This window comes from Juglans regia, chromosome 6 (genome assembly GCF_001411555.2).
Source record: "Juglans regia cultivar Chandler chromosome 6, Walnut 2.0, whole genome shotgun sequence".
NCBI classification, from domain to species: Eukaryota; Viridiplantae; Streptophyta; class Magnoliopsida; order Fagales; family Juglandaceae; genus Juglans; species Juglans regia.
This window is the reverse complement of record NC_049906.1, coordinates 18,949,702-18,975,974: the sequence shown is the minus strand read 5'-3', so window position 1 is coordinate 18,975,974 and position 26,273 is coordinate 18,949,702. Positions and strand designations below refer to the sequence as shown.

General features: G+C 35.6%; 1 protein-coding gene, 1 long non-coding RNA gene and 1 pseudogene across 2 annotated transcripts; 1 reads left to right on the top strand and 2 right to left on the bottom strand.

The window, feature by feature from the left end:
• Positions 1–12,070: 12,070 nt before the first annotated feature.
• On the bottom strand, positions 12,071–18,165 carry LOC109011024. Its single transcript, XM_018992037.2, has 5 exons — positions 17,915–18,165; positions 16,733–16,995; positions 13,836–14,046; positions 13,178–13,748; positions 12,071–12,646 (listed from the first exon to the last, which is right to left on the bottom strand). The coding sequence occupies exons 1-5, from the start codon at positions 18,054–18,056 to the stop codon at positions 12,589–12,591; spliced, it is 1,245 nt and encodes a 414-aa protein (XP_018847582.1). The 5' UTR covers positions 18,057–18,165; the 3' UTR covers positions 12,071–12,588.
• On the bottom strand, positions 14,391–15,995 carry LOC118348746 (annotated as a pseudogene).
• Positions 18,166–23,391: 5,226 nt separating the features above from the next.
• On the top strand, positions 23,392–23,765 carry LOC109011025. Its single transcript, XR_001999294.2, has 3 exons — positions 23,392–23,427; positions 23,503–23,565; positions 23,673–23,765. It is a non-coding gene; the product is annotated as an uncharacterized LOC109011025 (long non-coding RNA).
• Positions 23,766–26,273: the final 2,508 nt, after the last annotated feature.

Sequence of the window (26,273 nt, the reverse complement as noted above, 5' to 3'; positions counted from 1 at the left end):
TTAATGATAAGGGGGTAATGGCTGATCCTTCTAAGATTGTTACTATGGTAGACTGGCCTGATGACTGTACGAAAGTACACTCTAAATACCCTATTATTGAATTAAAATTTTAATAAAAATCATTGGAATTAATGTGTATTCTTGAAATGTGTTTCTATTTACTTTAGGATACTCCTGAGCAGATTTTTATGTTTAATTTCATAGTCTATAAAAGAGCAAGTCCAAACCCATTCAAATTCAAAGGACTTTCAAGTGGGCAAGATGTTGGAACAACCTAAGAACTTTCAATGAGTGTAGAACTCTTCAAATAAGAATAATGATGTGGTTTGAGAGTAATTTGTATCAGAGTCCAAAATGCGCTAGGAGATAGAATGGACACACTTTAGTATTTCACTCAAAACTATCTGCTCTAATATCGGATTGATGTGATTCTTGATATGTTGGAAAGCTATCTTAAAGGGCTACAAAGTTGTCTCTAATAAGAATTTCCAAATTCGAAATCCTAAAGTGCATACTTGGCTGCCAAATTAAGTTCTAAAATTTAGGCAATTTTGTGTGCGGGAATATGAAGACATTAAGGTTTCTTTCCTATCCTATTTAAGCATATCATTAGCATGAAACTGGGGAGTTCATAAAAGGGGAGACGGCTCAGTTTGAAGGAGAAAGATCTGAAATTAATTTCCATGGCTGTCGTTTGCTCTATTTGTCTCTTGAGATTTTTGTTGTCCATTATATGTATGGGTAACTAAATTCTCAAGTAGGACTAGGGATGAAATTGCACATTAGATGGTATTTTTAATTTATTTTTTATTTATGTATTTAATTTTCAATTACTAAAACTCTTTTGTTTTATCATTTTCAATTTATTGTTTATGTTTTCTTCTCCGAATAATCATAGAATTTATTCTATTTATGGATTCAGTCATGCTTTTTCTATTGAATATATTAGCTCTTTGATTATGTTTGGATCAATTATTTATCTATATTGATTTAATTCTTTGCTGCAATATCGCTTCCTGAGTATATTGTCGTCATTGGATTTTCTCAATAGTGATAATAATTTACATATTTTAAAAGTGGTGAATGATTTTTCAAAGGGTTACATTTAGTTTAATCTTGGTTTATAAATCTATACCTTCCGATTGGAAATATTAGGTATTGAGTTCCCAATTGAGTTATTCAATGAATTAAGAATAATTAAAATACCATATTTGTGTAAGGGATTTCCGATACTTTACTGTTTGTCAAACTTGAGTACTTTTTCCGTTAGTCACTTTACTTTACTTTAATTTGCATTTAAAATTAATTTTTGTTCTCCATTAATCATTTAATCTATTTCTTTAGTTTATTTGTTCCTTCTACTATTATTTTAATTTGTCTCTCTATGGAATCGACACCCTAAAGCTGTGCTACAACTACCGCATTATTCTTTGGGCGTAATCAAATTTTGGCGCCGTTGCCGGGGAGACGGTAGAAGAATTGTTAGATAGGTTTTTATTTCAACGGTTTGTAAATGCGATAACTTCGTTCCCTCTTTTAGCTTGCTGCATTATTTTTTTTTCTTTCTTTTCATAGTATTTTTAGTTTTTAGTATTTTGTTACATTGTATACACAGATATAGAGACACCTTGGGTAAATTTGCTTGTAGGTCTGTGGAAGAGTCAGAATCAAGTTTTTTAAATCTTTTATTTGACAATCCATCTAGTCCAGAGGAAATGAGTGAACATGAAGATCAACCCATTATAACTCTTCATGATTACCTCCACCCTACACACACAGCCACACCATCATGCATCATGTTTCCAGCTAATACTCGCCAACTGGATTTTAAAACAAGGATGATACAGTTACTCCCTACTTTTCATGATTTGGAAAATGAAAATCCATATGTGCATATTAGGGAGTTTGAGGAAGTAGTTGCGACTTTTCATAGTGAAAATGCAACTGATGACTTTGTGAGACTTAAGTTTCTTCCTTTCTCTTTGAATGATGGAGCTAAGAGTTGGCTATACTCACTGAGACCACGATCTATTGGGTCATGGAATGAGATGACTCATATCTTCTTTAATATATATTTTCTCCAACATAAGACCAATACTTTGAAAAGGCAAATCTCAACATTTGCACAAAAGGACAGTAAGACTTTGTATCAGTCTTAAGAGATTTAAGAAGTTGTTGAGTTTGTATCATCACAATGGGTATGAGAATTGACGCTTATTGAGCTATTTTTATGAGGGACTTACACCTAGAGAGTTCCAATTTGTGGAGATGATGTGTAATAGTGAGTTCTTACATAAAGATCCTGATGAGGCCATAGAATACCTCAATGAGCTTGCTGAAAAAGCTCACACTTGGACTAGACCTAGTGCTACTGAGAGCACAAATAGATCACGACCTGCAGGAAACCCAAATGATGATGGAATTTACCATCTCAAGGAAGAAGATAACCTAAAGACTCTGCATAATCATGCAGAGTCTTTTGGAACATGTTTTGTGTGTGGCGGGGTAGATCATCTCGCCCAAGAGTATCCCATATTTGCAGAGATGAGAGGTATGTATGAGGAATAATATATTGCCTTAGGTATGTACAATAAGCCTTTTACACCTTACTCTGATACCAATAATCCGAGGTGGAGCAATCACCCCAATTTTACCTGGAAGTTCTAAAACCAACCGCCTGCACCATATCATGCACCTTCATCTTCTAGGAGTCCTTTAGAAGACACTTTGCATGCTTTTATTGAGGCATAAGGTAAGACTAATCAAAAGTTTGAATCTTTAATTATGCAGGTTGTTGAAGAAAACAAGAAGATAAAGAGCCAAGTATCCAAATTGATGAGCTCTTTGAGTGTGAATGAGCGTGGCAAGTTCCCTTCTCAAACTCAATCCACACCCTAAGGTCAACATATGGCTCAAAGAAATTTGAAGGAGGTCAATATCATTGTGACACGAAGTGGTAAGTCCTCACACATCCCAACAACTGATAAGCCAGATGATATTGAAGAGGAACAAAACAAGGATAGTGCTGAGTTGCCCAAAGAAGCTGAGGTAATCAAGAGACCAGTTAAGGTACCATTTCCTCAAGCTTTAAAATTTGGTATGCGAACTTTGGATTCTAGCAATGAAATCTTCGAGAACCTCAATCAGGTAAAGATTAATCTTCCTTTTTTGTATGTTATTAAACAAGTTCCTACTTACGCAAAAGTTCTCAAAAATTTGTGTACAGTTAAGAGAAAGCACCATGTTAAGAAGACAACATTTCTAACAGAGCAAGTTAGTGCTCTAATTGAGCAGCGGATTCTTCCTAAGTACAAGAATCCTGGTTGTCCAACCATTACATGTAATATTGGAAAGCATGAGTTTGGGCAAGCGTTGCTACATTTAGGAGCTAGTGTAAATTTGATGTCTTATTCCATTTATTTGCAGCTTGGTTTGGGTGAAACTAAGCCTATTTTTGTTGTGCTTCAATTGGCTGACCGTTCAGTTAAGAAACCAAGAGGGATAGTTGAGGTTGTTTTGATCCAAATTGACAAGTTTTACTACCCTGTTGATTTTCTAATTTTGGATACTAAGTCGGTTGTTGACTCTGACTCTGACTGTAAGATTCCTCTCATATTAGGTAAACATTTCCTTACTACAGCTAATGCACTTACAAACTGTAGGAATAGGCTAATTAAACTATCTTTTGGAAACATGACCATATATGTCAACATTTTCTACATCTATAATCAACCCAGGGAGGATGATGAGTGCCACCAAACATACATGATTGACACACTCATAGACAAGGGAGTTCACACAACTCATGATTCTGATTCTCCTGAATATTTTCTTGTTAATTCTGAGTTTGATACTATGAATGATTCATTTGATGTTGTTGATATTTGTGTTATTATTTATGAACCTTAGGATTACGGCCCACATATTTAGCAATTGAAATTTGGGGAGTTGTCTAAGAAAAGTGAAGCAAATTCCTTCATGCATGGATAGTCCCAAATTAGAATTGAAGTCACTGCCCCCAGGTCTTAAGTAAGCATTTCTCGACCGAGGTGACACTTCTCCTGTTAGTATTTCTTCTAAATTGAATGAGGGTAAGTTTAGAAAATTTCAGCCAATCGAGTTAGAGGAGTTGAGAAATGATACTTATGAGAACTCTAAAATCTATAAGGCTAAAGCGAAAGCGTTTCATGATAAAAATATTGGTAGGAAGACGTTTAAGCCTAATGATTGAGTGTTCTTATATGATTCTAGATTCCATAAGTACCCAGGAAAACTTAGTTCTAGGTGGACCGGCCTTTTATAGTAAAGAATGTTTTTACAAATGGGGCGGTAGAAATAGAGGATCTTAAGGATGGTCAAATCTTTAAAGTAAATGGTCAATGCCTTAAAGTATTAATTGATAGGCAAGTTCTGGAAGTGGAAGACATTCCACTTGTAGATCTGGTCTATCAACCTTGATCACACCAAGCAGGTATGTTTTCCTTTATTTGTTTTGATTTTGTTTTCTCTTATTTTCTTTCTTTTCCTTTTTGTTTACGATTGTTTTATTTTTCTATTTATAGGTTAGTTTCATTTTTTCATTTCAGGGTACCATCTTTGGTGCTTAGCGAGCTACCCACGTCACTCATCAGGCGTATTCTACCATTTTTAGTTACTCCTCATTCAAATTTGATTCTTAAATATTGAGGACAATGTTTCATTTAAGTTGGGGGGTGGTGGTGCAAATTCAGTATTTAAAATGCTTGTTGGAACTTTGTGGCATATTTTCATGTGTCAAATTTTTTAATTTTGCATCACACGTGCATCATTTTCACATGTGTACTCATTCTCATTCATAGCCATCTTCGTGAATTCACCAAACCCACCATAATTATATTTACTAAGGCATTCACAGAACCTCTAATGCACTCAACCAAGGTTTGTGGTAAGATGGTGGTTTGACACATGTAACTAGATAACTCTTTTGCTTAAGTATTCATGGGAGAGGATTGAAAGCCTAGAAATGCAGTAAATTGTGATAAGCGTTTATTGATCTGTTGAATTGGGCACTTATTGTGAGAATATCATTACATGATTTGTGGTAAAATGGTGGATATACTTGGGATATGACGAACGTCATCTTAGGATTAATGTTTGAGCCTTTCAAGCTAACCATTTCCATTATAGACCCCTAATAGCTAACTTTGAGCCAATAAACACATATAACTTTTTCTTTTCATATTCCCACATTATCCTTACCTCTTCACATTGGAGTATAATCTACACACTTATTTTCCCTACCCTCGTTACTTCCAAGTGTGTATTACATGTGTAATTCTTTTTTTTTTTTTTTTGCATAGTATAAAACAAAAAGAAAGAGAGAGAGAAAAAGGAAGAACATGAGTTACAACGTGTTTAAGTGAGTGAGTTTCAAAGGCAAAAATATCAAAGTTTGGTAGAAATAACAAAATACCAGGGTGACATAATTGTTCACCAAATTATGTCAAGTGGCATTATTCGATGATCTGAAAAGTTAGAGAGTACATCAAGTGAGAAGTGTGGTCTACTGAGATATTTAATAAAATTCCATTTGTATGTACTTGGAAGTTTTTGAATCCTTTTTCTTTTTTTTCATATAGCCCCGAATCTAAGCCATGTTACAACCTTTTGTGTTGACCGTTCTGATCCTAAGTAAGCTTTTGGAAAGAATGGTTGAATTCTCATTTGTTAGTATTCCAATCATAAGATCAATGCTTGATTGTTGCTTGTTCATAATTACCTAAATATCTATTGATTGTGTGTACACCACTTGTCAACTCCATAGAGAAAGCCCTTACACAAAATATTATTATACCCGTGAGCTATGGAGTTGAACATTTTGCTTGAAATGTTCTTGATATTGCATGGGTCAAGGTTAGTGGTAAAAGATGGTTATAGCTTGGAGAACACACACACACACTCTATGAATTGCTATAAGTGGATTGATCATGATGGGTTATTGGATTCTTTAGTTTCTTTTTGATATATGAATCTGGAAAATATGAATTGGTGGCCTATTTTAGTGATTCTCATCTCTTTCATCGTTTTAGCATAGAAATTGCTAGGGGTTAGCAATAAGCAAGTTGGGGGTGTGATGAGTGTACGAAAGTGCACTCTAAATACCATATTATTGGACTAAAATTCTAAAATCTTAATAGAAATAATTGGAATTAATGTGTATTCTTGAATTGAGTTTCTATTTATTTTGGGATACTCCTAAGCAGATTTTTATGTTTAATTTCAGAGTCTATAAAAGAGCAAGTCCAAACCCATTCAAATTCAAAGGACTTTCAAGTGGGTAAGACGTTGGAACAACCTAAGAACTTTCAACGAGTGTAGGACTCTTCAAATAAGGATAATGATGAGGTTTGAGAGTAATTCGGATCAGAGTCCAAAATGCGCTAGGAGACAGAATGGACACACTTTAGTATTTTAATCACAAATATCGGATTGATGGGATTCTTGATGTGTTGGAAAGTTATCTTAAAGGGCTACAAAGTTGTCTCTAATAAGGATTTCCAAATTCGAACTCCTGAAGTGCATATGTGGCTGCCAAGTTGAGTTCTAAAATTTAGGCAATTTTGTGTTCGGGAATATGAAGATATTAGGGTTTCTTTCCTACCCTATTTAAGCATCTCATTAGCACGAAATTAGGGTGTTCAGAAGGGGGGAGACGGCTCAGTTTGAAGGAGGAAGATCTTAAATTAATTTTCATGGCCGTCGTTTGCTCTATTTTTCTCTTGAGATTTTTGTTGTCCATTATATTTATGGGTAACTAAATTCTCAAGTAGGGCTAGGAATGAACTTGCACATTAGATGGTATTTTTAATTTATTTTTGATTTATGTATTTGATTTTCAATTACTAAAACTCTTTTGTTTTATCATTATCAATTCATTGTTGATGTTTTCTTCTCCGAATAATCATAGAATTTATTTTGTTTATGGATTCAGTCATGCTTTTTCAATTGAATGGATTAGCTCTTTGATTATATTTGGATCAATTATTTATCTATATTGATTTAATTCTTTGCTGCAATATCGCTTCTTGAGTATATTGTCGTCGTTGAATTTTCTCAATAGTGATAATAATTTACGTATTTTAAAAGTGGTGAATGATTTTTCAAAGAGTTACATTTAGTTTAATCTTGGTTTATAAATCTATACCTTCCGATTGGGAATATTAGGAATTGAGTTCCTAATTCAGTTATTCAATGAATTAAGAATAATTAAAATATCATATTTGTGCAAGGGATTCCCGACGCTTTACTGTTTGTCAAACTTGAGTATTTTTTCCATTAGTCATTTTGCTTCACTTTAATTTGCATTTAAAATTAATCTTTGTTCTCCATTAATCATGTAATCTTTTTCTTTAGTTTCTTTGTTCATTCTACAATTTTTTTAATTTGTCTCTCTGTGGAATCGACACCCCAAAGCTGTGCTACAACTACCGCATTATTCTTTAGGCATAATCATGGCCTAAACCTAAAAATGTGAAGGTCTTACGAGGATTCCTAGGGCCACTGGATATTACCAAAAATTCATCTGAAATTATGGTCTCATCGCTACTCCACTTACCTCATTACTCAAGAGAAACAATTTTTTTTGGAACCTAGAGGCCAGCAAGGCTTTTACAACCTTAAAGCAAGCTATGTCCCACCCACCGGTCCTTAAACTTCTTGATTTCAGCAAGCCATTTGTAATTGAGTATGATGCAAGCAGAAAGGGGATAGGGGCAATGTTAATGCAGGTTGGGCAGCCTATTTACTTCCTAAGTCAGGCCCGTAAGGGCAAGGCCTTGCTACTCTCGGCGTATGAGAAAGAATTATTAGCTCTTGTAATAGCGGTACAAAAGTGGAGACCATACCTTTAGGGCCAGCCTTTTATCATAAAAACCGACCAGCAAGCCCTTAAGTTCTTGTTTGAACAAAGCATGGGGACTGAGATGCAACAAAAATGGATTACAAAACTAATGGGTTATGACTTTTTTATTGAATACAAAAAAGGTAAGGAAAACAAGGTGGCAGATGCCCTTTCAAGAAGGGAGGGGGAAGTCCAAGAGGCTGTTTGCTCAGCTTTAGTTTCATTTCCAACGCCTCTTTGGATTGAGGAGTTGAAGAAAAGCTACCTAGACTCTACGGAGTTAGCCGAGTTACTTAAAAATCTGAACCAAAATCAGAACATTCCTAAAGGGTTTTCCTTACAAGGGTTGATTGTTAAGAAATGAAGGTTGGTTTTGGACCTAGATTCAAATTTTAAGCTAAAAGTTCTGCAGTACATTCACAACAACCCCAGGCAGGTCACTCCGGGTATTTGAAAACATATCACAGGGCTAAACGTGATTTTTACTGGAAAGGGATGAAAAGGTACATCAAACAACTGGTGAGAGAATGTGAGACCTGTCAAGCTGTTAGATATGAAACAACTTGTCTAGTAGGGTTGTTGCAACCCTTACCCATTCCCAATTAGCCCTAGATCGACATATCCCTTGATTTTATTGATGGCTTGCCTAATTCTAAGGGATTCGATGTTATTTTTGTTGTGGTGGACTGCTTTTCGAAGTATGGTCATTTTATAGCTTTGTCCCACCCCTACACGACTCAAGTAGTCGTGGATGAGTTTATGAAGAATATCTTTAAGCTGTACGGATTTCCTAGGTCCGTGGTGTCGAATAGGGACCATATTTTCTTGAGTTCTTTTTGGCAAGCTTTATTTCACTCCCAAGGTTCCTCTCTTGACTACAGCTCGGCCTACCATCCCCAAACCGATGGCCAAGCTGAGGCGCTTAACAAGGGTCTGGAATGCTACCTAAGATGCTATGCAGGGTTAAAGCCCAAGTCCTGGTCAGTTTGGCTACCCATGGCGGAGTGATGGTATAACACCACTTATCACACATAAAAAAAATGACCCCTTTCGAAACTGTGTGCAGGCACCCTCCCCTTACTTTGCTATCTTATGTTCTGAGAACAAGCACTAATATCACATCAGACCAAGTTTTAAGGGATAGGGATCAGGTGATACAGTTACTTAAAAACAATTTGAGTGAAGCTAGTAACCGAATGAAGCATTTTACAGATAAAAAAAGGATTGAGAGGTAGTTTGATGTAGGGGATTGGGTCTATTTGAAGTTACAACCATACAGACAAAAAATCATAGCTATCCAATACAACCTTAAACTAGCTCCCATATTTTATGGGCCTTTTCAAATTGAAGCTAAGATGGGTGCAGTGGCTTACAAATTAAGGCTTCCCGAGTCTTCAAAAATTCATCTGGCATTCTAGGTCTCTTGCTTGAAGAAAAAAATCGGCTCCCAAGTTCTAGTTTTTCCATCACTACCACCTGCAAACCAAACAGGGGAGTTAAGACCAGAACCAGAAAAAATAATTGGAAGACATATGAAGAAACAAGGGAGAGAGCAGTTACCGAGGTCCTCGTGAAGTGGTTGGGTTTGCCTATTGAAGAAAGTACTTGGGAGTTGTTGCGGCGTCTGCAAGGCCTTTACCCACACCTTGTGGGCAAGATGCTGTGATGAGGGGGTGTTTGTCATGGACCCGACGGCTGGAACTCAAACAGGGATGTGAAACCTAAAACAGAGAAGTGAAGATGAGACTGGAAGTCGAAATGTGAAGTGGCTCAAAGAGTTGAAGTGTTTAAGTGAAGAAACTCAGAGCGACGACGTCAAGAGAAGGGAGAAACAGTGCGTTGCGGGTCAAGAAGGCAAAAGCAGTCTGCGTGTGATCGGTGCAAAACTGCAAGTGCATAGTATCATAGTTTTATAGTAAAGTGATGAGAAGATTATCGTCCTCAGGGATTGGTAACTTACTTTTAACAAATACTGAAATTATACTAATCTCGACTTAATTTAGAAAAGTCACTAAGATTTTTGTAATTGCAAATTAAAATAAAATTAATTCAAAGAAAATACTCAAAGGAAAAGAAAGATATTGTTCAAAGATCAAATCAATGAGAAAGAAAATTTCTAGGAAATCGATTTCACATAATCCCTCACTATGCTTTACTCATCTAACTAATTGAATTTAATTCTCTCTGTTTGTTAGCAAATCTCCACAAACATCCAAAAGCCTCTTTCGATAGTCATTTGGAAATTATTCTTGTTCATAATTTTACACAAGAGTATACAAATTAATAAAGCAAGAAAGCAATAAGACTAATGATTTTAATACTACATAGGTTCGTACAAGTCTTTCGATCTCTATAATTACATATGCCGAAATATCCAAGATCTATCCTATTATTCCCTCTTTCGACAGCAAATCACAAGATTAAAATCATCTAATTAATGACCAGTTAATTAGAAGCAATAAGTTCAGAATAAATCAGATAAACATAGAAAAGAATTACCTTAAATTAACATAGAAAAGTAAGCATAGTTCGGAACTAGATTACATCGTTTTCTTAGAATAAAGAAAATTTAGTTCATGCTAAAAATTAAATTCAACATAAACGAATTCATCATAATTTTTTTGAGAGAAGAATAGAAGAAAATGAAGACCGAAAGATGCTCCTCGCAGTCCAGAGTCTCGTCCTCCAAGTCGCAGCGTCAGTCCATGATCGTCTTTTGAGTCTGCATCGTCTCCTTCTTTTCCTTCTTCCGCTCCCCTATTTTTCTTCTTTTTCCGTTCCTTTCTTTTACATTGCTCTCTTTCTTCGGAAAAGTCAAATTCAAAAACCCCCAAGACCCGCTCTCTCCTGTGTTACGGAAAAGTCAAATTCATTAAGGAGTGGTTTGGATTCAGAGATGAGTTGAGATAGTTTGTGAATAGTAGAATAAAAGTTGAATTGTTTATTATATTTTGTGTAGAAATTTGAAAAAGTTATTTTGAAATTTGAAAAAATTGAATTGTTTATTATATTTTGTGTAAAAATTTAAGAAAATTATAATAATAAGATGAGATGAATTAAGCTGAATTAAAATAGATTACGAATACAAATGAGTCCTAAGCCATTTTTCCTCTTTCGTGCGTTCGTCCAAAACCCATGAGAACCCAGACTCTCAATTGCCCCCCTTTTCGGAAATGAAAATTCAAACTTTTCTTTCGTCCGTGCATTCCAGCTTTTCGTTCTGCATGCCAATCCAACTTTTCCGCGTAGCACGTTGATTAGAGTCCAGCTAAAGCTTGCTTCCTTCACCGTATTGCATGCCAAGTCAAACTGCAGCTTTGCATCTCATTTTCAAGTCAAAACCAAAAGGGCCGCACGCATGAAACTCTCATAAAACCAAACCGCCAAAGTCATTTTCTACCCCCGTTCTTTTCGTCAATAGAAATCCACGTAAAGACAAAGACAAAACTTCATGCATGTCCATTATACTCCAAAAGCTCCCAGCGTCTTGCTTCCTTTTGCCAAATCAAACCTCATTAGTGCATAAAGGTCCCTCTACGTAAAACTCTCTCTTTGACTTTTATTTTTCGAAGTGCCTAGTTCTTCATTAAATAAGAGAGAGTCACCAGATAATGGATTGTCAAAATTAAAATCTTTCATTTTCTTCAAATCTAAAATAAAATTTAAATAACAATAACGAAGTTAAAAATAAATAAATTTAGACTAAAATTAAAGTTAAAAAGTGATAAAATATTCTAAATTATACTAGTCATCAGCGTGCATTTTGTGATTAATCCGAGACTGGGTGCTTGCGTTTTGTGTTAAATCTGGGCATTGTGCATGCGTTTTTATTTTATGCATGGTGTGCGTGCATTTTACTTCATGCGTTAGGCGTTTAATAATTGTAAAACGCATCGTTTGAGTTTGAAACGCATCGTTTGAGTTTTCAAACTCAAACAGTGCGTTGGGAAATTACTGGGAGTTAAGAACCTGTGCGCAATGCAGCGTTTGGATTTAAACCAAACGTTGCGTTTTGAGACAAATCTGGGTATTGAGTCTGTTAATTACTTCGAGTGTTGAGTCTGTCATTTTATTTGGAAAGTCAATCACGATTAGTTTATCAATTGTAAGGGGTTAGTTTATCAATTGTAAGAATTAGTTACATGTGAGAGAAGTGTAAGAACAAGAAGGAAAGCAGAGAGAAATAGAGGATCATCAAGAATATTGTAGTGGTTAATTCTATAAGGAGGTTTGGGAGCCCTTGAAATACTCCCATGACAATACAATTTCTTCTAGCCATTTGATCAAACACATACAGTGCGCTCTGCTTCATCTTCTTGCATCAACCCTCATCAACATTCAGCATCCTTCCTCATTACATTCACAATCACAAGCAGGTCTCTAACATAGTACGGCCAGAGACACCATCATTTGGCAATCAACAAAAAAGAGAATACCCAAGTTTGGGGGAAACAAGAGAACTTGAACAAACAAATAAGGCTTAAACACTGGAAGACTGTAAACTCAAGTCAGAGTTCTGTTGAGGACTTATAAGCAACCACTTGATGCGACAACACTGACAAGGTAGCAAAGAAGTTACACAGATCCAAAAAAAGGATCCAAATAAAAGATCTAACTAGGAGTGCAAAAAATGTCCAACAAAATCCAATATGAAGCCTTTTTGTCACCCCAAACTAAATACATACACAGAAAGACACAAGTTATTTTGTTTACTGGGCTACTGAACACGATGGGGCTTGATTCACCGGCAAGGTAGCAATCGGCATCCTGCAAAATCTCACAAGAAGTTAACTTACAATTCAGCAACCCAAAAAGGTTTACAAGAACTACATTACTTTTTGAACAGAACAAGAATGGCAAGGAAGATATTCAGGTTATTCAATGGTTAATGAGAAAGGTAATTTAACAGAAATAAGCAATAAAAGCATCTTCACTAGGCTGTATTGACATTGAAATAAATAAACTACGCAACTAGATATGGCATGATACAAACATCCTCATGATGTGTAGAATGATTACAAATAAGCATCAGAGGGAGGGATTATAGCCAGACAGCTAGGGAGTAAGAAAAATTGTAAAACACAGGTTGGATTACAACATGCTCCGAAAGCCATTTAAATTGGGCTGAAAACTGAATACCAGTACCGGAATGCAATGCAAACACTCATGCACAAGCAATTACAAAGTGTCTAAAGCAGGTATTATTGTCAAGAGAATGAAATACACCGAGAATGAAATGCACCCCACACAAGACCAAAGAATAATGCCAAATATGAGAAAAGAGAAACAAAAACTTACTGAGCGTCAAGACGCAGTTTCTTGTTAGCTTTTTTCTTATTCTTCCTACGCTTTCTTCCAGAACTTGGACCTACACCCAAAGGCTGTTGCAACATAGGAGGTACAAATGCAATTGGAAGATTGACAGCCTTAGATGACAGTTCTATATTGATTGGTTGAGATGATGTCTCCAATTTTGGTAATTTGAATTCATGGCGAAATGGAGGCATTCCTGAGGAAGACCCTGGATTTGCACCTCTTCTTGTACTGTTGTCAACAGTCACTTCAACATCTTGATCAATGCTGAGTTCCTGGTGCACCAGAGGCATTCCTAAGGAATACCCTGGATTTGCACCTTCTGATGCACTATTGGCAGCAAGAGCCACTTCAACATTTCTATCTTCACTGATTGCCCCAGAAACTTTATCTATGCTTATTCCTTGGGATTCGGAGTTAATTTGTCCTATGCTTACCCCCTGGGGTAGAACGTTAATATGTCCAGTGCATGGGCTCTTCCCCCTATGCAGTGCAGCATAGAGTTTGCCTTTAGACTTAATGATCTCCGAAATAATAGTTCTTGACCCAGAATTACCTGATTGCATCTTCCACTACTTAGCCATACCACAAAAAAAAAATGCTTGGCATAAGCACAAAAAAATAAAAATTCATCTTAATATACCCAATATCGATAGAATAACGGCACGCGCTGCCAATTGTTCAGCTTCTTTCTTGTTTCTTCCAGCTTCACCAGTGTACATTACACCATTGAAAACCAAAGAAGATATGAAAACCGGAAGCAGCCCTTGTGGTTGAATGGTGTTATAAGTAGGCATTTCCATATTCATCTTGACAGCAAATTCATGAAGGATAGACTTGCAAAATACCGTATCCTACAAAGTAACCCTCAAAAAGTTAACTGAACACAGTAAAAACTAAGATGGCAGACAATATTGGAAACTAAAACAAAAAACCTACTGTAAAATATTGCAAACATAGATAAACAAATGAGACTAAGGGCATGCTTGGATGCTTGAAATATCTCAAAATTTTGCGAATAGGAGTGAAATGATTTGAGTGAAAATGTTTTCTTGGATTTTGGAAAAGGAGAGAAAAAGTTAAATAAATTTTTTTTAAGATAAGTATTGTATTGGAGTTTGTGAAAATGAATAGATAAAGTTGAAAAATTGTTTGAATATTATTTTGTAATATTATTTTTGTTTTGAAGTTTGTAAAAGTTGTATTAACTTTTGTATTTGAGTAATGATTAGATGAAAAGTTTAAAATTTAAAATAGAGAAGTATTTTGTGTTTGAGTGGTGTTTGGGAATGAAGTGAGAAACTTTGGGAATTGTGAGAGTTTTGGGAATGTTTGGTGTTTTCCAAACATGCCCTAAGCCTCAGCAAATTGAGCCTAAATGGCATTTATAAGCAGATTAACGTCATGCCTTATGTCTGCATATATAATCCATAATTCCTTCCATTGCCTTCCATGAAGATTATTTAACTCCTACCACTTTTTTTTTTCAATCGAAGAAAAGCCTCTTGCCATTCTTCATCAAAGAAACACGAGATTTTAGTGTCATGAGAGAATAGAGAGATTGGGATAAGATAAAAAAAATTGATTTATAAAGGGAGTACCAACTGAAAAATTCCTTTCCTTCTAAATACAAGACCATGTTTGCCAGCTTGTAATAAAGAATACTACCTGCTTATCACTACTCATAATGACATTTACCCATTTGGAGAATGAGTCTTATGGCACAACTTAGTCAGTTATTCTCACAGTTCAAATGAGATTCGGACTGCCACTTCTCTAAAAGCATGGTTCTTGACTCTCTCCTCCCTCCTTGGAGCTCGTTCATTCATTGGGTGATTCCTTGCTCTCGTGTTTGCTCATCGTTTAGGTCGGTGAGTGAAATTTCTACACATTGCAGACACCTACTAGGTTCTTCACACCTTGATACTACCGGGACCCTTGTGCCCCGACCCTCGATCAAATAAAGTTCCCGCCCTATGACTCACAATTCAAAATGAGCATTGGTAAGAGACGTGGACATTCCCCATGTTGCGGTTCCCTCCAGTCCATTCCCGAGTTGGGCTAGGGGAAAATCTTAGCAATTGCCTTCACAAATCCAAACAAGCTCACAAGGCACACAATAAGAAATAAGACCAATAGAGACTTCATACGAGACCATTTGAGCGCAGATCATTTGAGCACAGATCGTAATGCTCCTAGAAAGGCATATTTCAAATATTTAGTGAACGTTCCCAAAATTAACGAGTTAATCATACCCTTCTTTGAACCATACCCAACTGATAATGAGATTAAATAAGAAGCTTCCTTGGCCGTGTGGAACATGGATTAGCATTATGTCATTCCTACAAGTGATCCCCCATCCAGGATTGGAACAAGTAGAATATGAGGACTTTGAGATCAAATAGAATATGTTTCTTTCCATTCCTCATAAGCCATTTAATTCTCCAAAACAATAGATCAAAGTGATTTTCCTCCCTTTTCCCAGTAAGTTGACGGCGTTACACCATTGGGGTACTTCGAATAAACTAGGGCACATATAGGATACACCGGTGCTAAAACCTTTTCTCAAGATGTTGGGGTCATTACTCCAAATGTTGTTCCCCCAGTTTGAAACCAGTTGGTTCCGTAGTTTTAGAATTCGACTGATCCCAAGCCCCAAACACTTACTATTTTGGGAATGGATTACTGTTTACTGATATTGAAAAGTACATCACTTAGAAAAGATACAACCTGCGTATTAATGTTCTAAAGGTCTACCAGAACTTTATTGTAAGAAAACTCTCTTAAGAATTACATTGCCCATATGATATTACAAAACAATTTTTTTTTTTTATTGGCACTGGGTGTCTGAGAACAAAATCCCGACTAATTCCAGGAGTGCACAATCCTTTAGCAATGAGTCTCCCGCAAGTGCATCTCGAGTAATTCAAGGAAAAGTTCCCTCAGTCCAACAGTCCCTAGAAATTGTTTACACCCAAATTCAAACATTACACCTGAAGGGAGCATATAGAACGACAACTAAAATAGGTCCAAATTCAACGAATTCTCAAAAGAAAATTAAGATAGCTATCTCCTAGCATTCCTTTATGAATCAAGCTTGAACATATGAGCCAAGATCAATGGTTCGTTAAAAGGGGTCCATGTTTTGTACGATTTTTTTTCTTGAGCAGGTCAACATTCTACACTGAAACAAAACAACTAAAAATGGAGAACCTAAATCGTATAAAAGATAAAAATAAAATAAAAATAAAAAAAGAGATGCAAATTATTACTACCATGAAGATGTAAATCAGGTCTGCCAATAAATTGGCTGAGGTTCTTGCAACCTCAGAAAATTTTCCAATAAAGCATGTGGGATTTATCAACTAAAATTGAAGGGAAAAACAAACCTTGACAACTCTTTCGAGCCCCAAGTTCAACTAAAAAATAAAAGATAACAATTATAAGATGTTAAAAAGTCATATGAACCCTGCAGTTAAATAGAAAAATAAAGAGTTGCATATGCCCAAAGCCAAAATATACAATCTTGAAGCAACGAACCTGATGAATGAGAGGGCAACCTTCATCCTTTATCTTTTGTAATATGTTCTCGAGTGCAAGTTTGGCTACATCTTGCTCAGCTGCTTTTCGATGTGAAAAAGTGTTGGGAGAAGTATAAATTTCCCCATCCACAGTCACAGTTGACCTAAATTGTGGTGCATGTTGAGACCCCTCATTAGTAGTGCAATACCATGGTAGCGAAATTGCAGACCTTTGAGCATATTCCTGCAAACGGTTCTTGTGCATCAACTGTTCTGGAATGCCTAAACAAAACATGACCCACATAGCTTTTAGAGATTACTTCTTTACCTCTGTTGGTGTCATAAATTCAACAATATATGGCTCGTCATATAAAAATAATCTTAAATATAAACTCACAAAAATGCAGCAATAACAAAATTGGATCAGACAATAATTAACACAAACCATTTTGACATTTTCAAGAATCATAAGATAATAAGGGCAGTTCCAAAGCCACAAATTGCTTAATATACAGAAAAATATGGGTGAATTAGCACACTATTTAGTCAGCATCTTCTACAAGAAAAACAAAGGCACCATCAACAAACTACATGATCTTGCTCATCTCATTGAGTGTACGTCAATACATACATCAATCGTAACGTGCTAGCACAAATGCAACAACATTACTCTGCACGCTCCATCCCACTTAAAGATCTTATTACAAATTCGAAAAATTCTTTCTTAAACCAGAGTCTACCAGATGGAAAACGGCTTAATTAACATGCCTATTTTTATCTAACAATTCCTTTTGAAAAGAAGCAACTACATAAACAATATGAAAGTTAAGCGCACAGAAAATGAAGGAGATTTTAAAAAATAAAATTAAAATAAGGAAACAAATTTAGATTACCCCCTCTCTCTCTCTCTTAATATTGACGGAGGGATCTAAAGAATTAAAAAAATACAAGTGCATTAATCTTTTAAACAATAAAGTTTTCTCGATCCCTGCCGAAAGATAGAGAAAGCGGGCGATTTGGTTGTTGAGAAAAAATGTAGGATATCAAAACGCAAACAGAAAAATATCAAGTTTACGAATATTTGGGATCGAGAAGAAACAAAAATCTTTAATCAAAGCTCACATATTTCATCGCTTTGGACCGCTTAAGAGAAATATAAAACCCAAAGCTGTTACCGGAAGTATCATAGTCTCTGACTCACCAGAAGAAGTGGACGGCGCTGCAAATGGAGGCAAAGGCTGAACCGGAAAAGGAACAGGGGTCGTATCCGGAGCTGAAACCTGATGCTGAGGAAAAGGACTCAAACTCGGTTCGCCCATTACAACGGACCGGATTGCAGCCATCAGAGAGAGAGTGAGAGTGAGAGCGAGAGAACGGTAAGCACTGAGTACAGACCAGTCACCAGACGAGATGCCGCTCGACCAAATGAAGTAAGCGTACCCTAAACCACAGAAAAAAAAAATTAAATTAAAAGAAAAATAAAGCGTACCCTAACCCTAGTGAGCAGCTTAACTCTATGAATGAAAGCCACGTGTCCAAGCTCATATGCAGAGGCCACCAGAAGAAGCCACCTCATCACAAGCTTGACGAAGCCCTTGATAGAGATTTTCTTTTTATTATTCTAATTTTAAAAAGATGTAAATTTCTCTGAAATTTAAAATATTTAGATTTTAGTATTTTCTTTTGTACACGTGCTTCGTAAAGCTTTTAATGATGTTTGTTGTGTCTTCTTTGTTCTCTCAGTCGAAGATGTGTCAATTTCTACGGGATGATGAAATAGATTATATGCATCCAAGCGTGAGATAAAATCAAATCCAAACACAATCTGTAAAATGTTGAAATTTTTAGAAGTTGAGTAAGAAAATCAACAAAGGCTACACTGATGACAGGGTCACGTTCAGTGCGCTACAGTATTCCAAACGTCCTCCCCTGTACCGTGGGTTCTCCAGCCTCCAACCCGGTCGTGGGAGGCAGAAGGCTGGCGGCTACAGCCATAGAGAAGCCCTAATCGCCTCCAAACTGTAGAGAGAAAAAAACATTGCACCACGTCAGCACCTCAACTCGTGAATTTTGTTCGATAATATTAATGCTACTCAACATGTTGTGGATACAATTGTTTTTATTCATTATCTTAGGTTATACATGCAAGCCACAGTTGCTCATATATGAAACTATTAGGTTGTGTTTGGATGTTGAAGTGAGTTGAGTTGAGTTGAGTTGAGATGATAAAATATTGTTAGAATATTATTTTTTAATATTATTATTATTTTAAATTTTGAAAAAGTTGAATTATTTATTATATTTTGTATTGAAATTTAAAAAAGTTGTAATGATAAGTTGAGATGAGTTGAGAGTGGTTTGAGTTCCAAAAGTTGAGAGTGATGAGTAGTTAACATTCGGTCGGCTTCTTAAGCCAAATGTTAATTAATGATGCAAATGATTACTACAGAAGAATCACAATGAAATTGCATATTTATAGATAATACATTTGTTGGAATCCATCTCTGTGTTGTTTAATCAACTTTGATGCAGTTAAGCTTCGTTTGTTTTGGGAAAACATCTCATCTTATTTTATCATTATAACTTTTCCAACTTCCAATACAAAATAAAATAAATAATTCAACTTTTTCAAATCTCAAAACAAAAATAATATTAAAAAATATACTCTAACAATATTTTATTCAACTTTTTAACTTTAATCTCATCTCATCTCATATCTGAAAACAAACGAGATTAATTTGCATTATTAAACCCAAAACTATAGAAAACCTTCATGGTTCAAAACTTCTCTTTGTAGGTCTATGCATTTTTCCATCGAAACAATAGCATGCAAACATCAATTCATACTTTCGTATCGTTTGTCATCTAATAATCACATTAGATTTTAAAATATGTTAAACCTCAAACTTCTTGTTCTTCCAATTCCATCACATAAAACAAAATGCATGTATAATTTAAGTCTTGCATACTAAATATCTCTTCATTTACTCACTTAAATCCATGCTTTAAGTATAAACTAGCTTATCACCGATACAATGTGCAGACTTTGTCTTACTCTATTAATTGGCAATCCCTCTTAATTTATATTTCTTTAATTAAATTCCAAACATTTTCTTAATGTTAAAAAAGTACGAAACAATAACAAAAAAGAAAAGACTTCGTTATTCTCAATACTATCAGTAACAACCTTTCTAAAAAAGAGTTTCCTTAATCAAAATCTGGATCAAGGTAAAGTCTCGGGGTAGTACAAAATAAATAATATAGAATTATATCTAGGGCTGAGCTCCAAACTCCGGTCGGAGTTGTCGTTTCCGAAGTCGGAGCGAAATTTTTCCTTCGACTTTGATCGAAGCTCCGAGCTCAGAACGGAGGTCGGAACTCCGAACTCCAATCAGAGTTCGACCGTTTGTTTCTCTACGTTTCTTACAGATCAAGTTGTACGTCAGCTTAGGACGTTTGTTTTGTGTATATAGGACGTTGTGGAGACAAATTAAAATGCCTTTGGGGTGCCAGTACTTCCATATATATCAAAAGATTCAAAACTTTACATGCGGCAAAAGAATGAAGAATCTGATACTAATAAAAGTTTTAAGCAACATGACTCAATTGGCCAAAATCCTAATTGCAAATAAGATAATTAATATTGGAGAATTATGAAAAAAAAAAAAAGACAAAAATCAATGCGGCCTAAATAAGAGTATCATCAATCATGTGGTGGGTCCTTGTTTCAATCTTTGCTTAGATCGAGCACAATGTAATATAACTACATAAATATGATCACCAAAGCCCAAGTCCAAACCTATAAAAAAAATACTGAAAAGATAAAAAAAAAAAAACCTTAAATACAATAGTTTAAAAACTAAATAACATATATAATGTAACCATAAGTTATAATAGTCTCATTTTTAATGTAATAACAACATTGACTTAGCCTTGAAATATAACTACATAAATATTAAATACGAATTTCACTCAAATCTCAATGGTCCATTGGTCATGCCTGAAATGGAGATAGAAAGTTGCAATCAATAAATAAATAAAATAGATAATAAAAATTTGAACACGGTAAAAGTAGAATTTGATTCTTACCAAGAAAGGGGGTTCTCTCAACTCTCAAGGGGCGTCCGTCTCAGACTCTCAGTCATCGGCAATTATGTTAGGATTCACAATTAGGTCTATAAAATCATAAAAAGTAGAAGTTAGAAACATTAAAAATAATTAAATAATCATTTAAAAGTATATAAACTTACTTGATTCAAGCCTATAGCTCTCGACATCAACGACAACGATATCTAATCCAATGGCCATTTCACTTATCCAATTCTGTGTGAAAACGAGGGCCTCCATAGTTGGCGGTGATAATGAACTCCGATAAGCATCTAACACGCGACCTCCAGTACTAAATGTCGATTCTGAGGCAACCGTAATGACAGGAATGGCTAGCACATCTTAGGCTACACAGGAAAAGACTGGATACTTGGTGGAATTAACCTTTCACCAAGTTAATAACTGAAATACATCACTAGGTGCCTCGACAGCTTCCACAAAATATCGTTCAACCTCAGATGTACACTGCATAATATTCCTTGTTGACATGAGTTGATGATATTGCTGCATAATACGATGGCCTTTAACCCCTACAAATGAGTCAGTATCACCTGAGGAAGCTGTCAACCCCGTCGGCCTCGAATGTGAGGAGCTACCAGTTGTGGATGAAGGCTGACAACTATTGTTGTAGTGATTATATAGGTCATCAATATCACTTTTTAGCACTCTAATAAACTCTGCAGCCTTCACTACCCTGAGGACGGAATTTACTCAAAATTCTAGAACTGCCAACTTATATCGGGGGTCAAGGATCATAGCCACAAATAGTAATCTATTTATCTTCTCAATATTCTCTCAATATTTATCATATTTGGTCTTCATCCTCGTAGCCATAGCAGATAACAATCCACCAGAGTCAGTACAACTATTTTCCAAGTGGAAGTGAAGCTTCGAGAGCTCACTGAAGATTGAGTTCGTAGTCGTATATTTGGATTTAGATAGCCGCATGGTTATGTCATAATAAATTCTTAAAAATTCAACAAAATACCTCACACTGGTCCAATCATGTGCATCCAGCGCACCAAGCTCCTATCCTACTGGCTCCAACAAAGCATACCTCAGGCCCCCATCGCCGACCTTCATCTGCTCGAATGTTTTTTGGTACTTCTATGTCACATCTAACATCATGTATGTAGAGTTCCATTGAGTTGGAACGTCCAAGCACAACATACTAGAACATTCAGTCTTAAGATCTTCTGCTATTGCCTTAAACTTGGCAAGCTTTTGAGGGGAATCCGTCACATATTGTACAATGCTGCAGACTCGGATAATAGAATCATCAACCTTTCTTAACCCCTCAACAATTATGAGGTTGATGATATGAACACAACATCGAACGTGAATAAACTCGTGGGCCCGAATGACATCATCTCTCACTGTTGTGTTCTACTTAAACCAATCAATTGTTGTTTCATTGGCACTGGCATTGTCAACTGTAATACACAGTACTTTTCGAATTCCCCAATCCTTTAATCAATCATCCATCTTCGCCAAAATGGATGCACCTTTATGATCTACAATATCTTTAAAGCCAATAATTTTTTATGCAAAATCCACTCATTGTCAATGTAGTGTGCTGTGTTACATATGTAACAGACATTCTGTATGGACATCCATGTGTCAGTCATAAATGACACTCTCTAACCAGTGATAATAAACATCTTTCTCATCTCCACCTTGTCTTTCACATGCATCCTCATACAATCTCGCATCACCGTATACCATGATGGAATGGGAAATCGTGACTCAACAAAGTTTAGAAACTTTCGAAAGCCTTTTTTCTCGACTGTGGTAAAGGGCATCTCATCAGTAATTATCATCTCTGCAAGCATGTCCCTCAACATCTTCTCACCGTATTGAGGATGACCAATTTCTTAGTATGTGTTGTACCATCAGTGGTTGTAGAAGTTTGGTAACTGAAGTTGGTCTGATCAATGGCCACCAATCCCTTCGCTATCTTATATCGTTGGCAAACCATTTAGATGTGCTATTAACACACTGGTGCCTTGCTTCTTAGAATGACATCCACAAAGTTGCCCACAATAATTGCATCTTGCTACCGAGTTCGCAATATCATCAGGAATTTTGGTGAAATGCTCCCATGTCCACGACCTCTTTTTAGAAGGTCGTGGTGGTTGATCTTGCTCCATGAGCATCTCCTCCTCTTCGTTGAACATATCCTCATCCTCTATATCTACTGGGAGTGGGAGTCGACTACTCACACAAAATGTAGCTGCTCTAGATGTACCTACCCTAGATGTGGCTCTAAGGGTAGAAGTACCCACCGGTATAGGAGTTGTAGGATTGGCATCCACCACATCCCCTTGTGGACGTTCATCTCTACTAGGTCTAGGATCCATATCACAATCAAAGAAGCTAAAAAAATAAATTAGAAGCAAAAAAATTGTTTAAAAAATAACTAGGCTATATATTAAACATTTAAATTAATACAAACATATATGTGGTCTTCCAACATAGACTCCACTGGAAAATTTATAAAAGAGTAATGCATATCCCTAGTGCAATAAAAAGAATGTGTTGCATGCTTCTGACAATGTCAATAAGATACTTGTTGGTAACAAGGCTGATATGGATGAAAACAAAAGGGTCAGTCCTCCTCTCATTGTTTATTAGTTTGCTTGACTGGCATTGATTTTCAGTTGACAAAAACCTTATTTTCAGGCTGTTCCTACCTCAAAGGGCCAAGCTCTTGCTGATGAATATGGAATCAAGTTCTTTGAGACAGTGAGTAACATTTGTCACTTATGTTAAACTTACCGAACTAGTTGGTTTTGTCATTCGTTCATTTCTTTTTCTTCTTGTATTTCTCCTGAAAAAGCTGTGAATGGCAGAGTGCAAAGACAAATTTAAACGTGGAAGAGGTTTTTTTTTCAATAGCTAGGGATATTAAGCAAAGACTGGCAGATACTGACTCAAGGCCTGAGGTATGGTTTGAACTTTGAGTGACTATCTGTACCTTTGTCAAACACATTGCATACATATTGCATACATACAACACAACTTACAAACACATCATACATTTCATCAAACACATTTCCTTATTACAAATTTACAAAACCAATTCACAAGAATCACAACAAAATATCAATTCACAAGAGACGTGTTCATAAAATTAAATTCCTAGATTTAATTTTAGGGCTCGGAACCCCTCACTCTCACCGTAGGCTAAAGCTGAATAGAGGCTGAAGCTCGGATTGAAGTCACACGGAGGAGCAAAGAGGAACGGTGGCAATAGAGACGCGAGACGTGAGAAGTTTCACTGGTTCAGACGTGAGACGCGAGAGAGAAGGGAGAAGGAAGAAAGAAGAAGGGAAGGGGAGTCCTGCAGTTTGGACCTCCTGTGTGATGAAACGACGTCGTTTTAAGTGAAACCGCGTAGTTTAATTTTTTTTTTTTAAAAACCCAGATGTAAAATGACGTCGTTTTACATCTGGGTTTTTTTAAAAAAATCGGAGTTAGAGTTTGGAGCTTCATGGAGCTCAAAATTCCGACTTCGACTCTGACTCCCTATTCGGAGCTACTTCGACTATGAATTCCGACCACTCCAACTCTAATGGAGTCGGAATCGGAGCGGATGTCGGGTAGATTCAAAAATTTTGAAATTTTGCACAGTCCTAATTCAATCATAATGCAATTATTGAGTCAATTGTAATTGGCGTATAATAGCTCATTGAAAGAATTACTTCAAAAGCTAAAATAGTTTGTTTTAATTATTGAATTTCTAATGCAGTAATATGTTTTGTAATAAGTCTTGAAAATACAAAACAAAACAATTAAATATATGTGGCATAGGCACGTTTTTAACTAGGTATTAAAAGAAAGCAAGCTATAGAACTTCTACTTGTATTCCTGATACCATTACAATAACTCATGATAAATAGCAACAGGCAATCCATTTAAAAACATGTTGAACATTCAATATAACATAATAAAAGAAAGTCTTAAGCTAAGACTCAATTGCACGTATTAATTGAGGTTTTGAACTTAAGTTTGTGTTGCCCTAACTTAAATTGTATATATAAATTTGAACACATGTATAGGCACAAATTTCAAAATTACAGATTTCAAAATTAAAGTAGCACTTAAAACCTAGATAAAGCAAGCAAAGCTATGAAATCACTTAAAACCTAGATAAAGCAAGCAAAGCTATGAAATCAAAATTCACCTGGGTAAATATTTTTTTTGTGAGTATGTGATTTAAGCATTAAGTGCATTTGTTATTTCATAATTCTACTTCATGTTCTAATATGCAAATATGGTTTAACAACATAATGACAAAAAAACACACTTAAGAGAATGAAACTAAGGCAATTCTTAAAAGTAAAAATTACATTGAGTTAAGAAACCCTACTAACTTGTCCTATTTAATCTTGCATAAAAATATATGTATTTCAAGGTTTTAGGTATGGTATTTGGCAGGAAAAATTGGAAAAGCATAGTTAGCATGCCATGTCAGCATATTAAAAATAGGAAAAAAAAACCAAGATTTAAAAAAAAAAGTTACAAAAATTTACGAAATAACTAAACTAAATATATAAACATAGCTGTGCTAGTAATAAGAAGAGTGAAAGGTAAATTTAAGGAGTTATACAAAGTGTATATTGCATTTTTATGTTTGTATACGTAGAAGTATGAACGTTTTTCAAGAAAACATACGTTTAAATATGTTTTTTGTACAATGTGTTTTTTGTTGAGTAATCGACTCATTTTTTTTAATTCTTTTTTATATAGATTATGTCTTTAAAATGTCCAGAAGATAGTGTTGACGAGCATATTGGCCCAACATAGACTTTATGTTAAGGGATTCTTAGACTTGGTTAATAAGTGTTTTTACATATTAGGATTAATTTTAGATTTTATTGACATTAGACTATTTTAATTTAGATATTTCTTAAGACAACTTCTATGTTTTTTCAGCTTAGTTTTTAATAAATGAGGTATTTTTATTAGGTTAGATCCTTTTATTAGGCTGAAGTTACGAACGTATGTATATGTTTAACCTTAGAAAGATGGGGTGATCCAAGCTCACTTCTTAACTCAAGTTTACTAGCTCGCTAGACTCACAATCACACACCTCTAAATCATTTGAGGCCAAATCCTCTAGCCATTATATACTCCAGTCTACAACTCTCACCATCAGCCCAAACCAATAATCCTACCATCCCACTTCCAAAAAACGTTGTTTAGGTATCTACTTCAACACACTTAATGCCTGTAAATCTTTCTCCAGCCACCATTAATTTCTTGAGATCTCAGAACTCTCAAGTGAAGGCAACTGTAGGGTCATTGGATCCCTAGGCCCATAAATGAAAGGTGAGAACCTCCTACAAAAACCCAAAAGTCAAGGACTCATAGGGTTAATGCCTAAAAAGAGGAGACTTTTTTAACGACTGAGGTTTTAATTAACATCTTGCCCACACATTCCTAGAGGG

What these genes read in the sequence shown, in the direction of transcription:
- LOC109011024 (XM_018992037.2), bottom strand. Translation starts at nt 18,056, where the DNA reads ATGGCTGCAATCCGGTCCGTTGTAATGGGCGAACCGAGTTTGAGTCCT. An exon ending in AGCGCCGTCCACTTCTTCTG is followed by an intron (nt 16,996 to 17,914) that starts GTGAGTCAGAGA and finishes TGTTTTGTTTAG; the next exon opens with GCATTCCAGAACAGTTGATG. An exon ending in GTTGCCCTCTCATTCATCAG is followed by an intron (nt 14,047 to 16,732) that starts GTTCGTTGCTTC and finishes GTTACTTTGTAG; the next exon opens with GATACGGTATTTTGCAAGTC.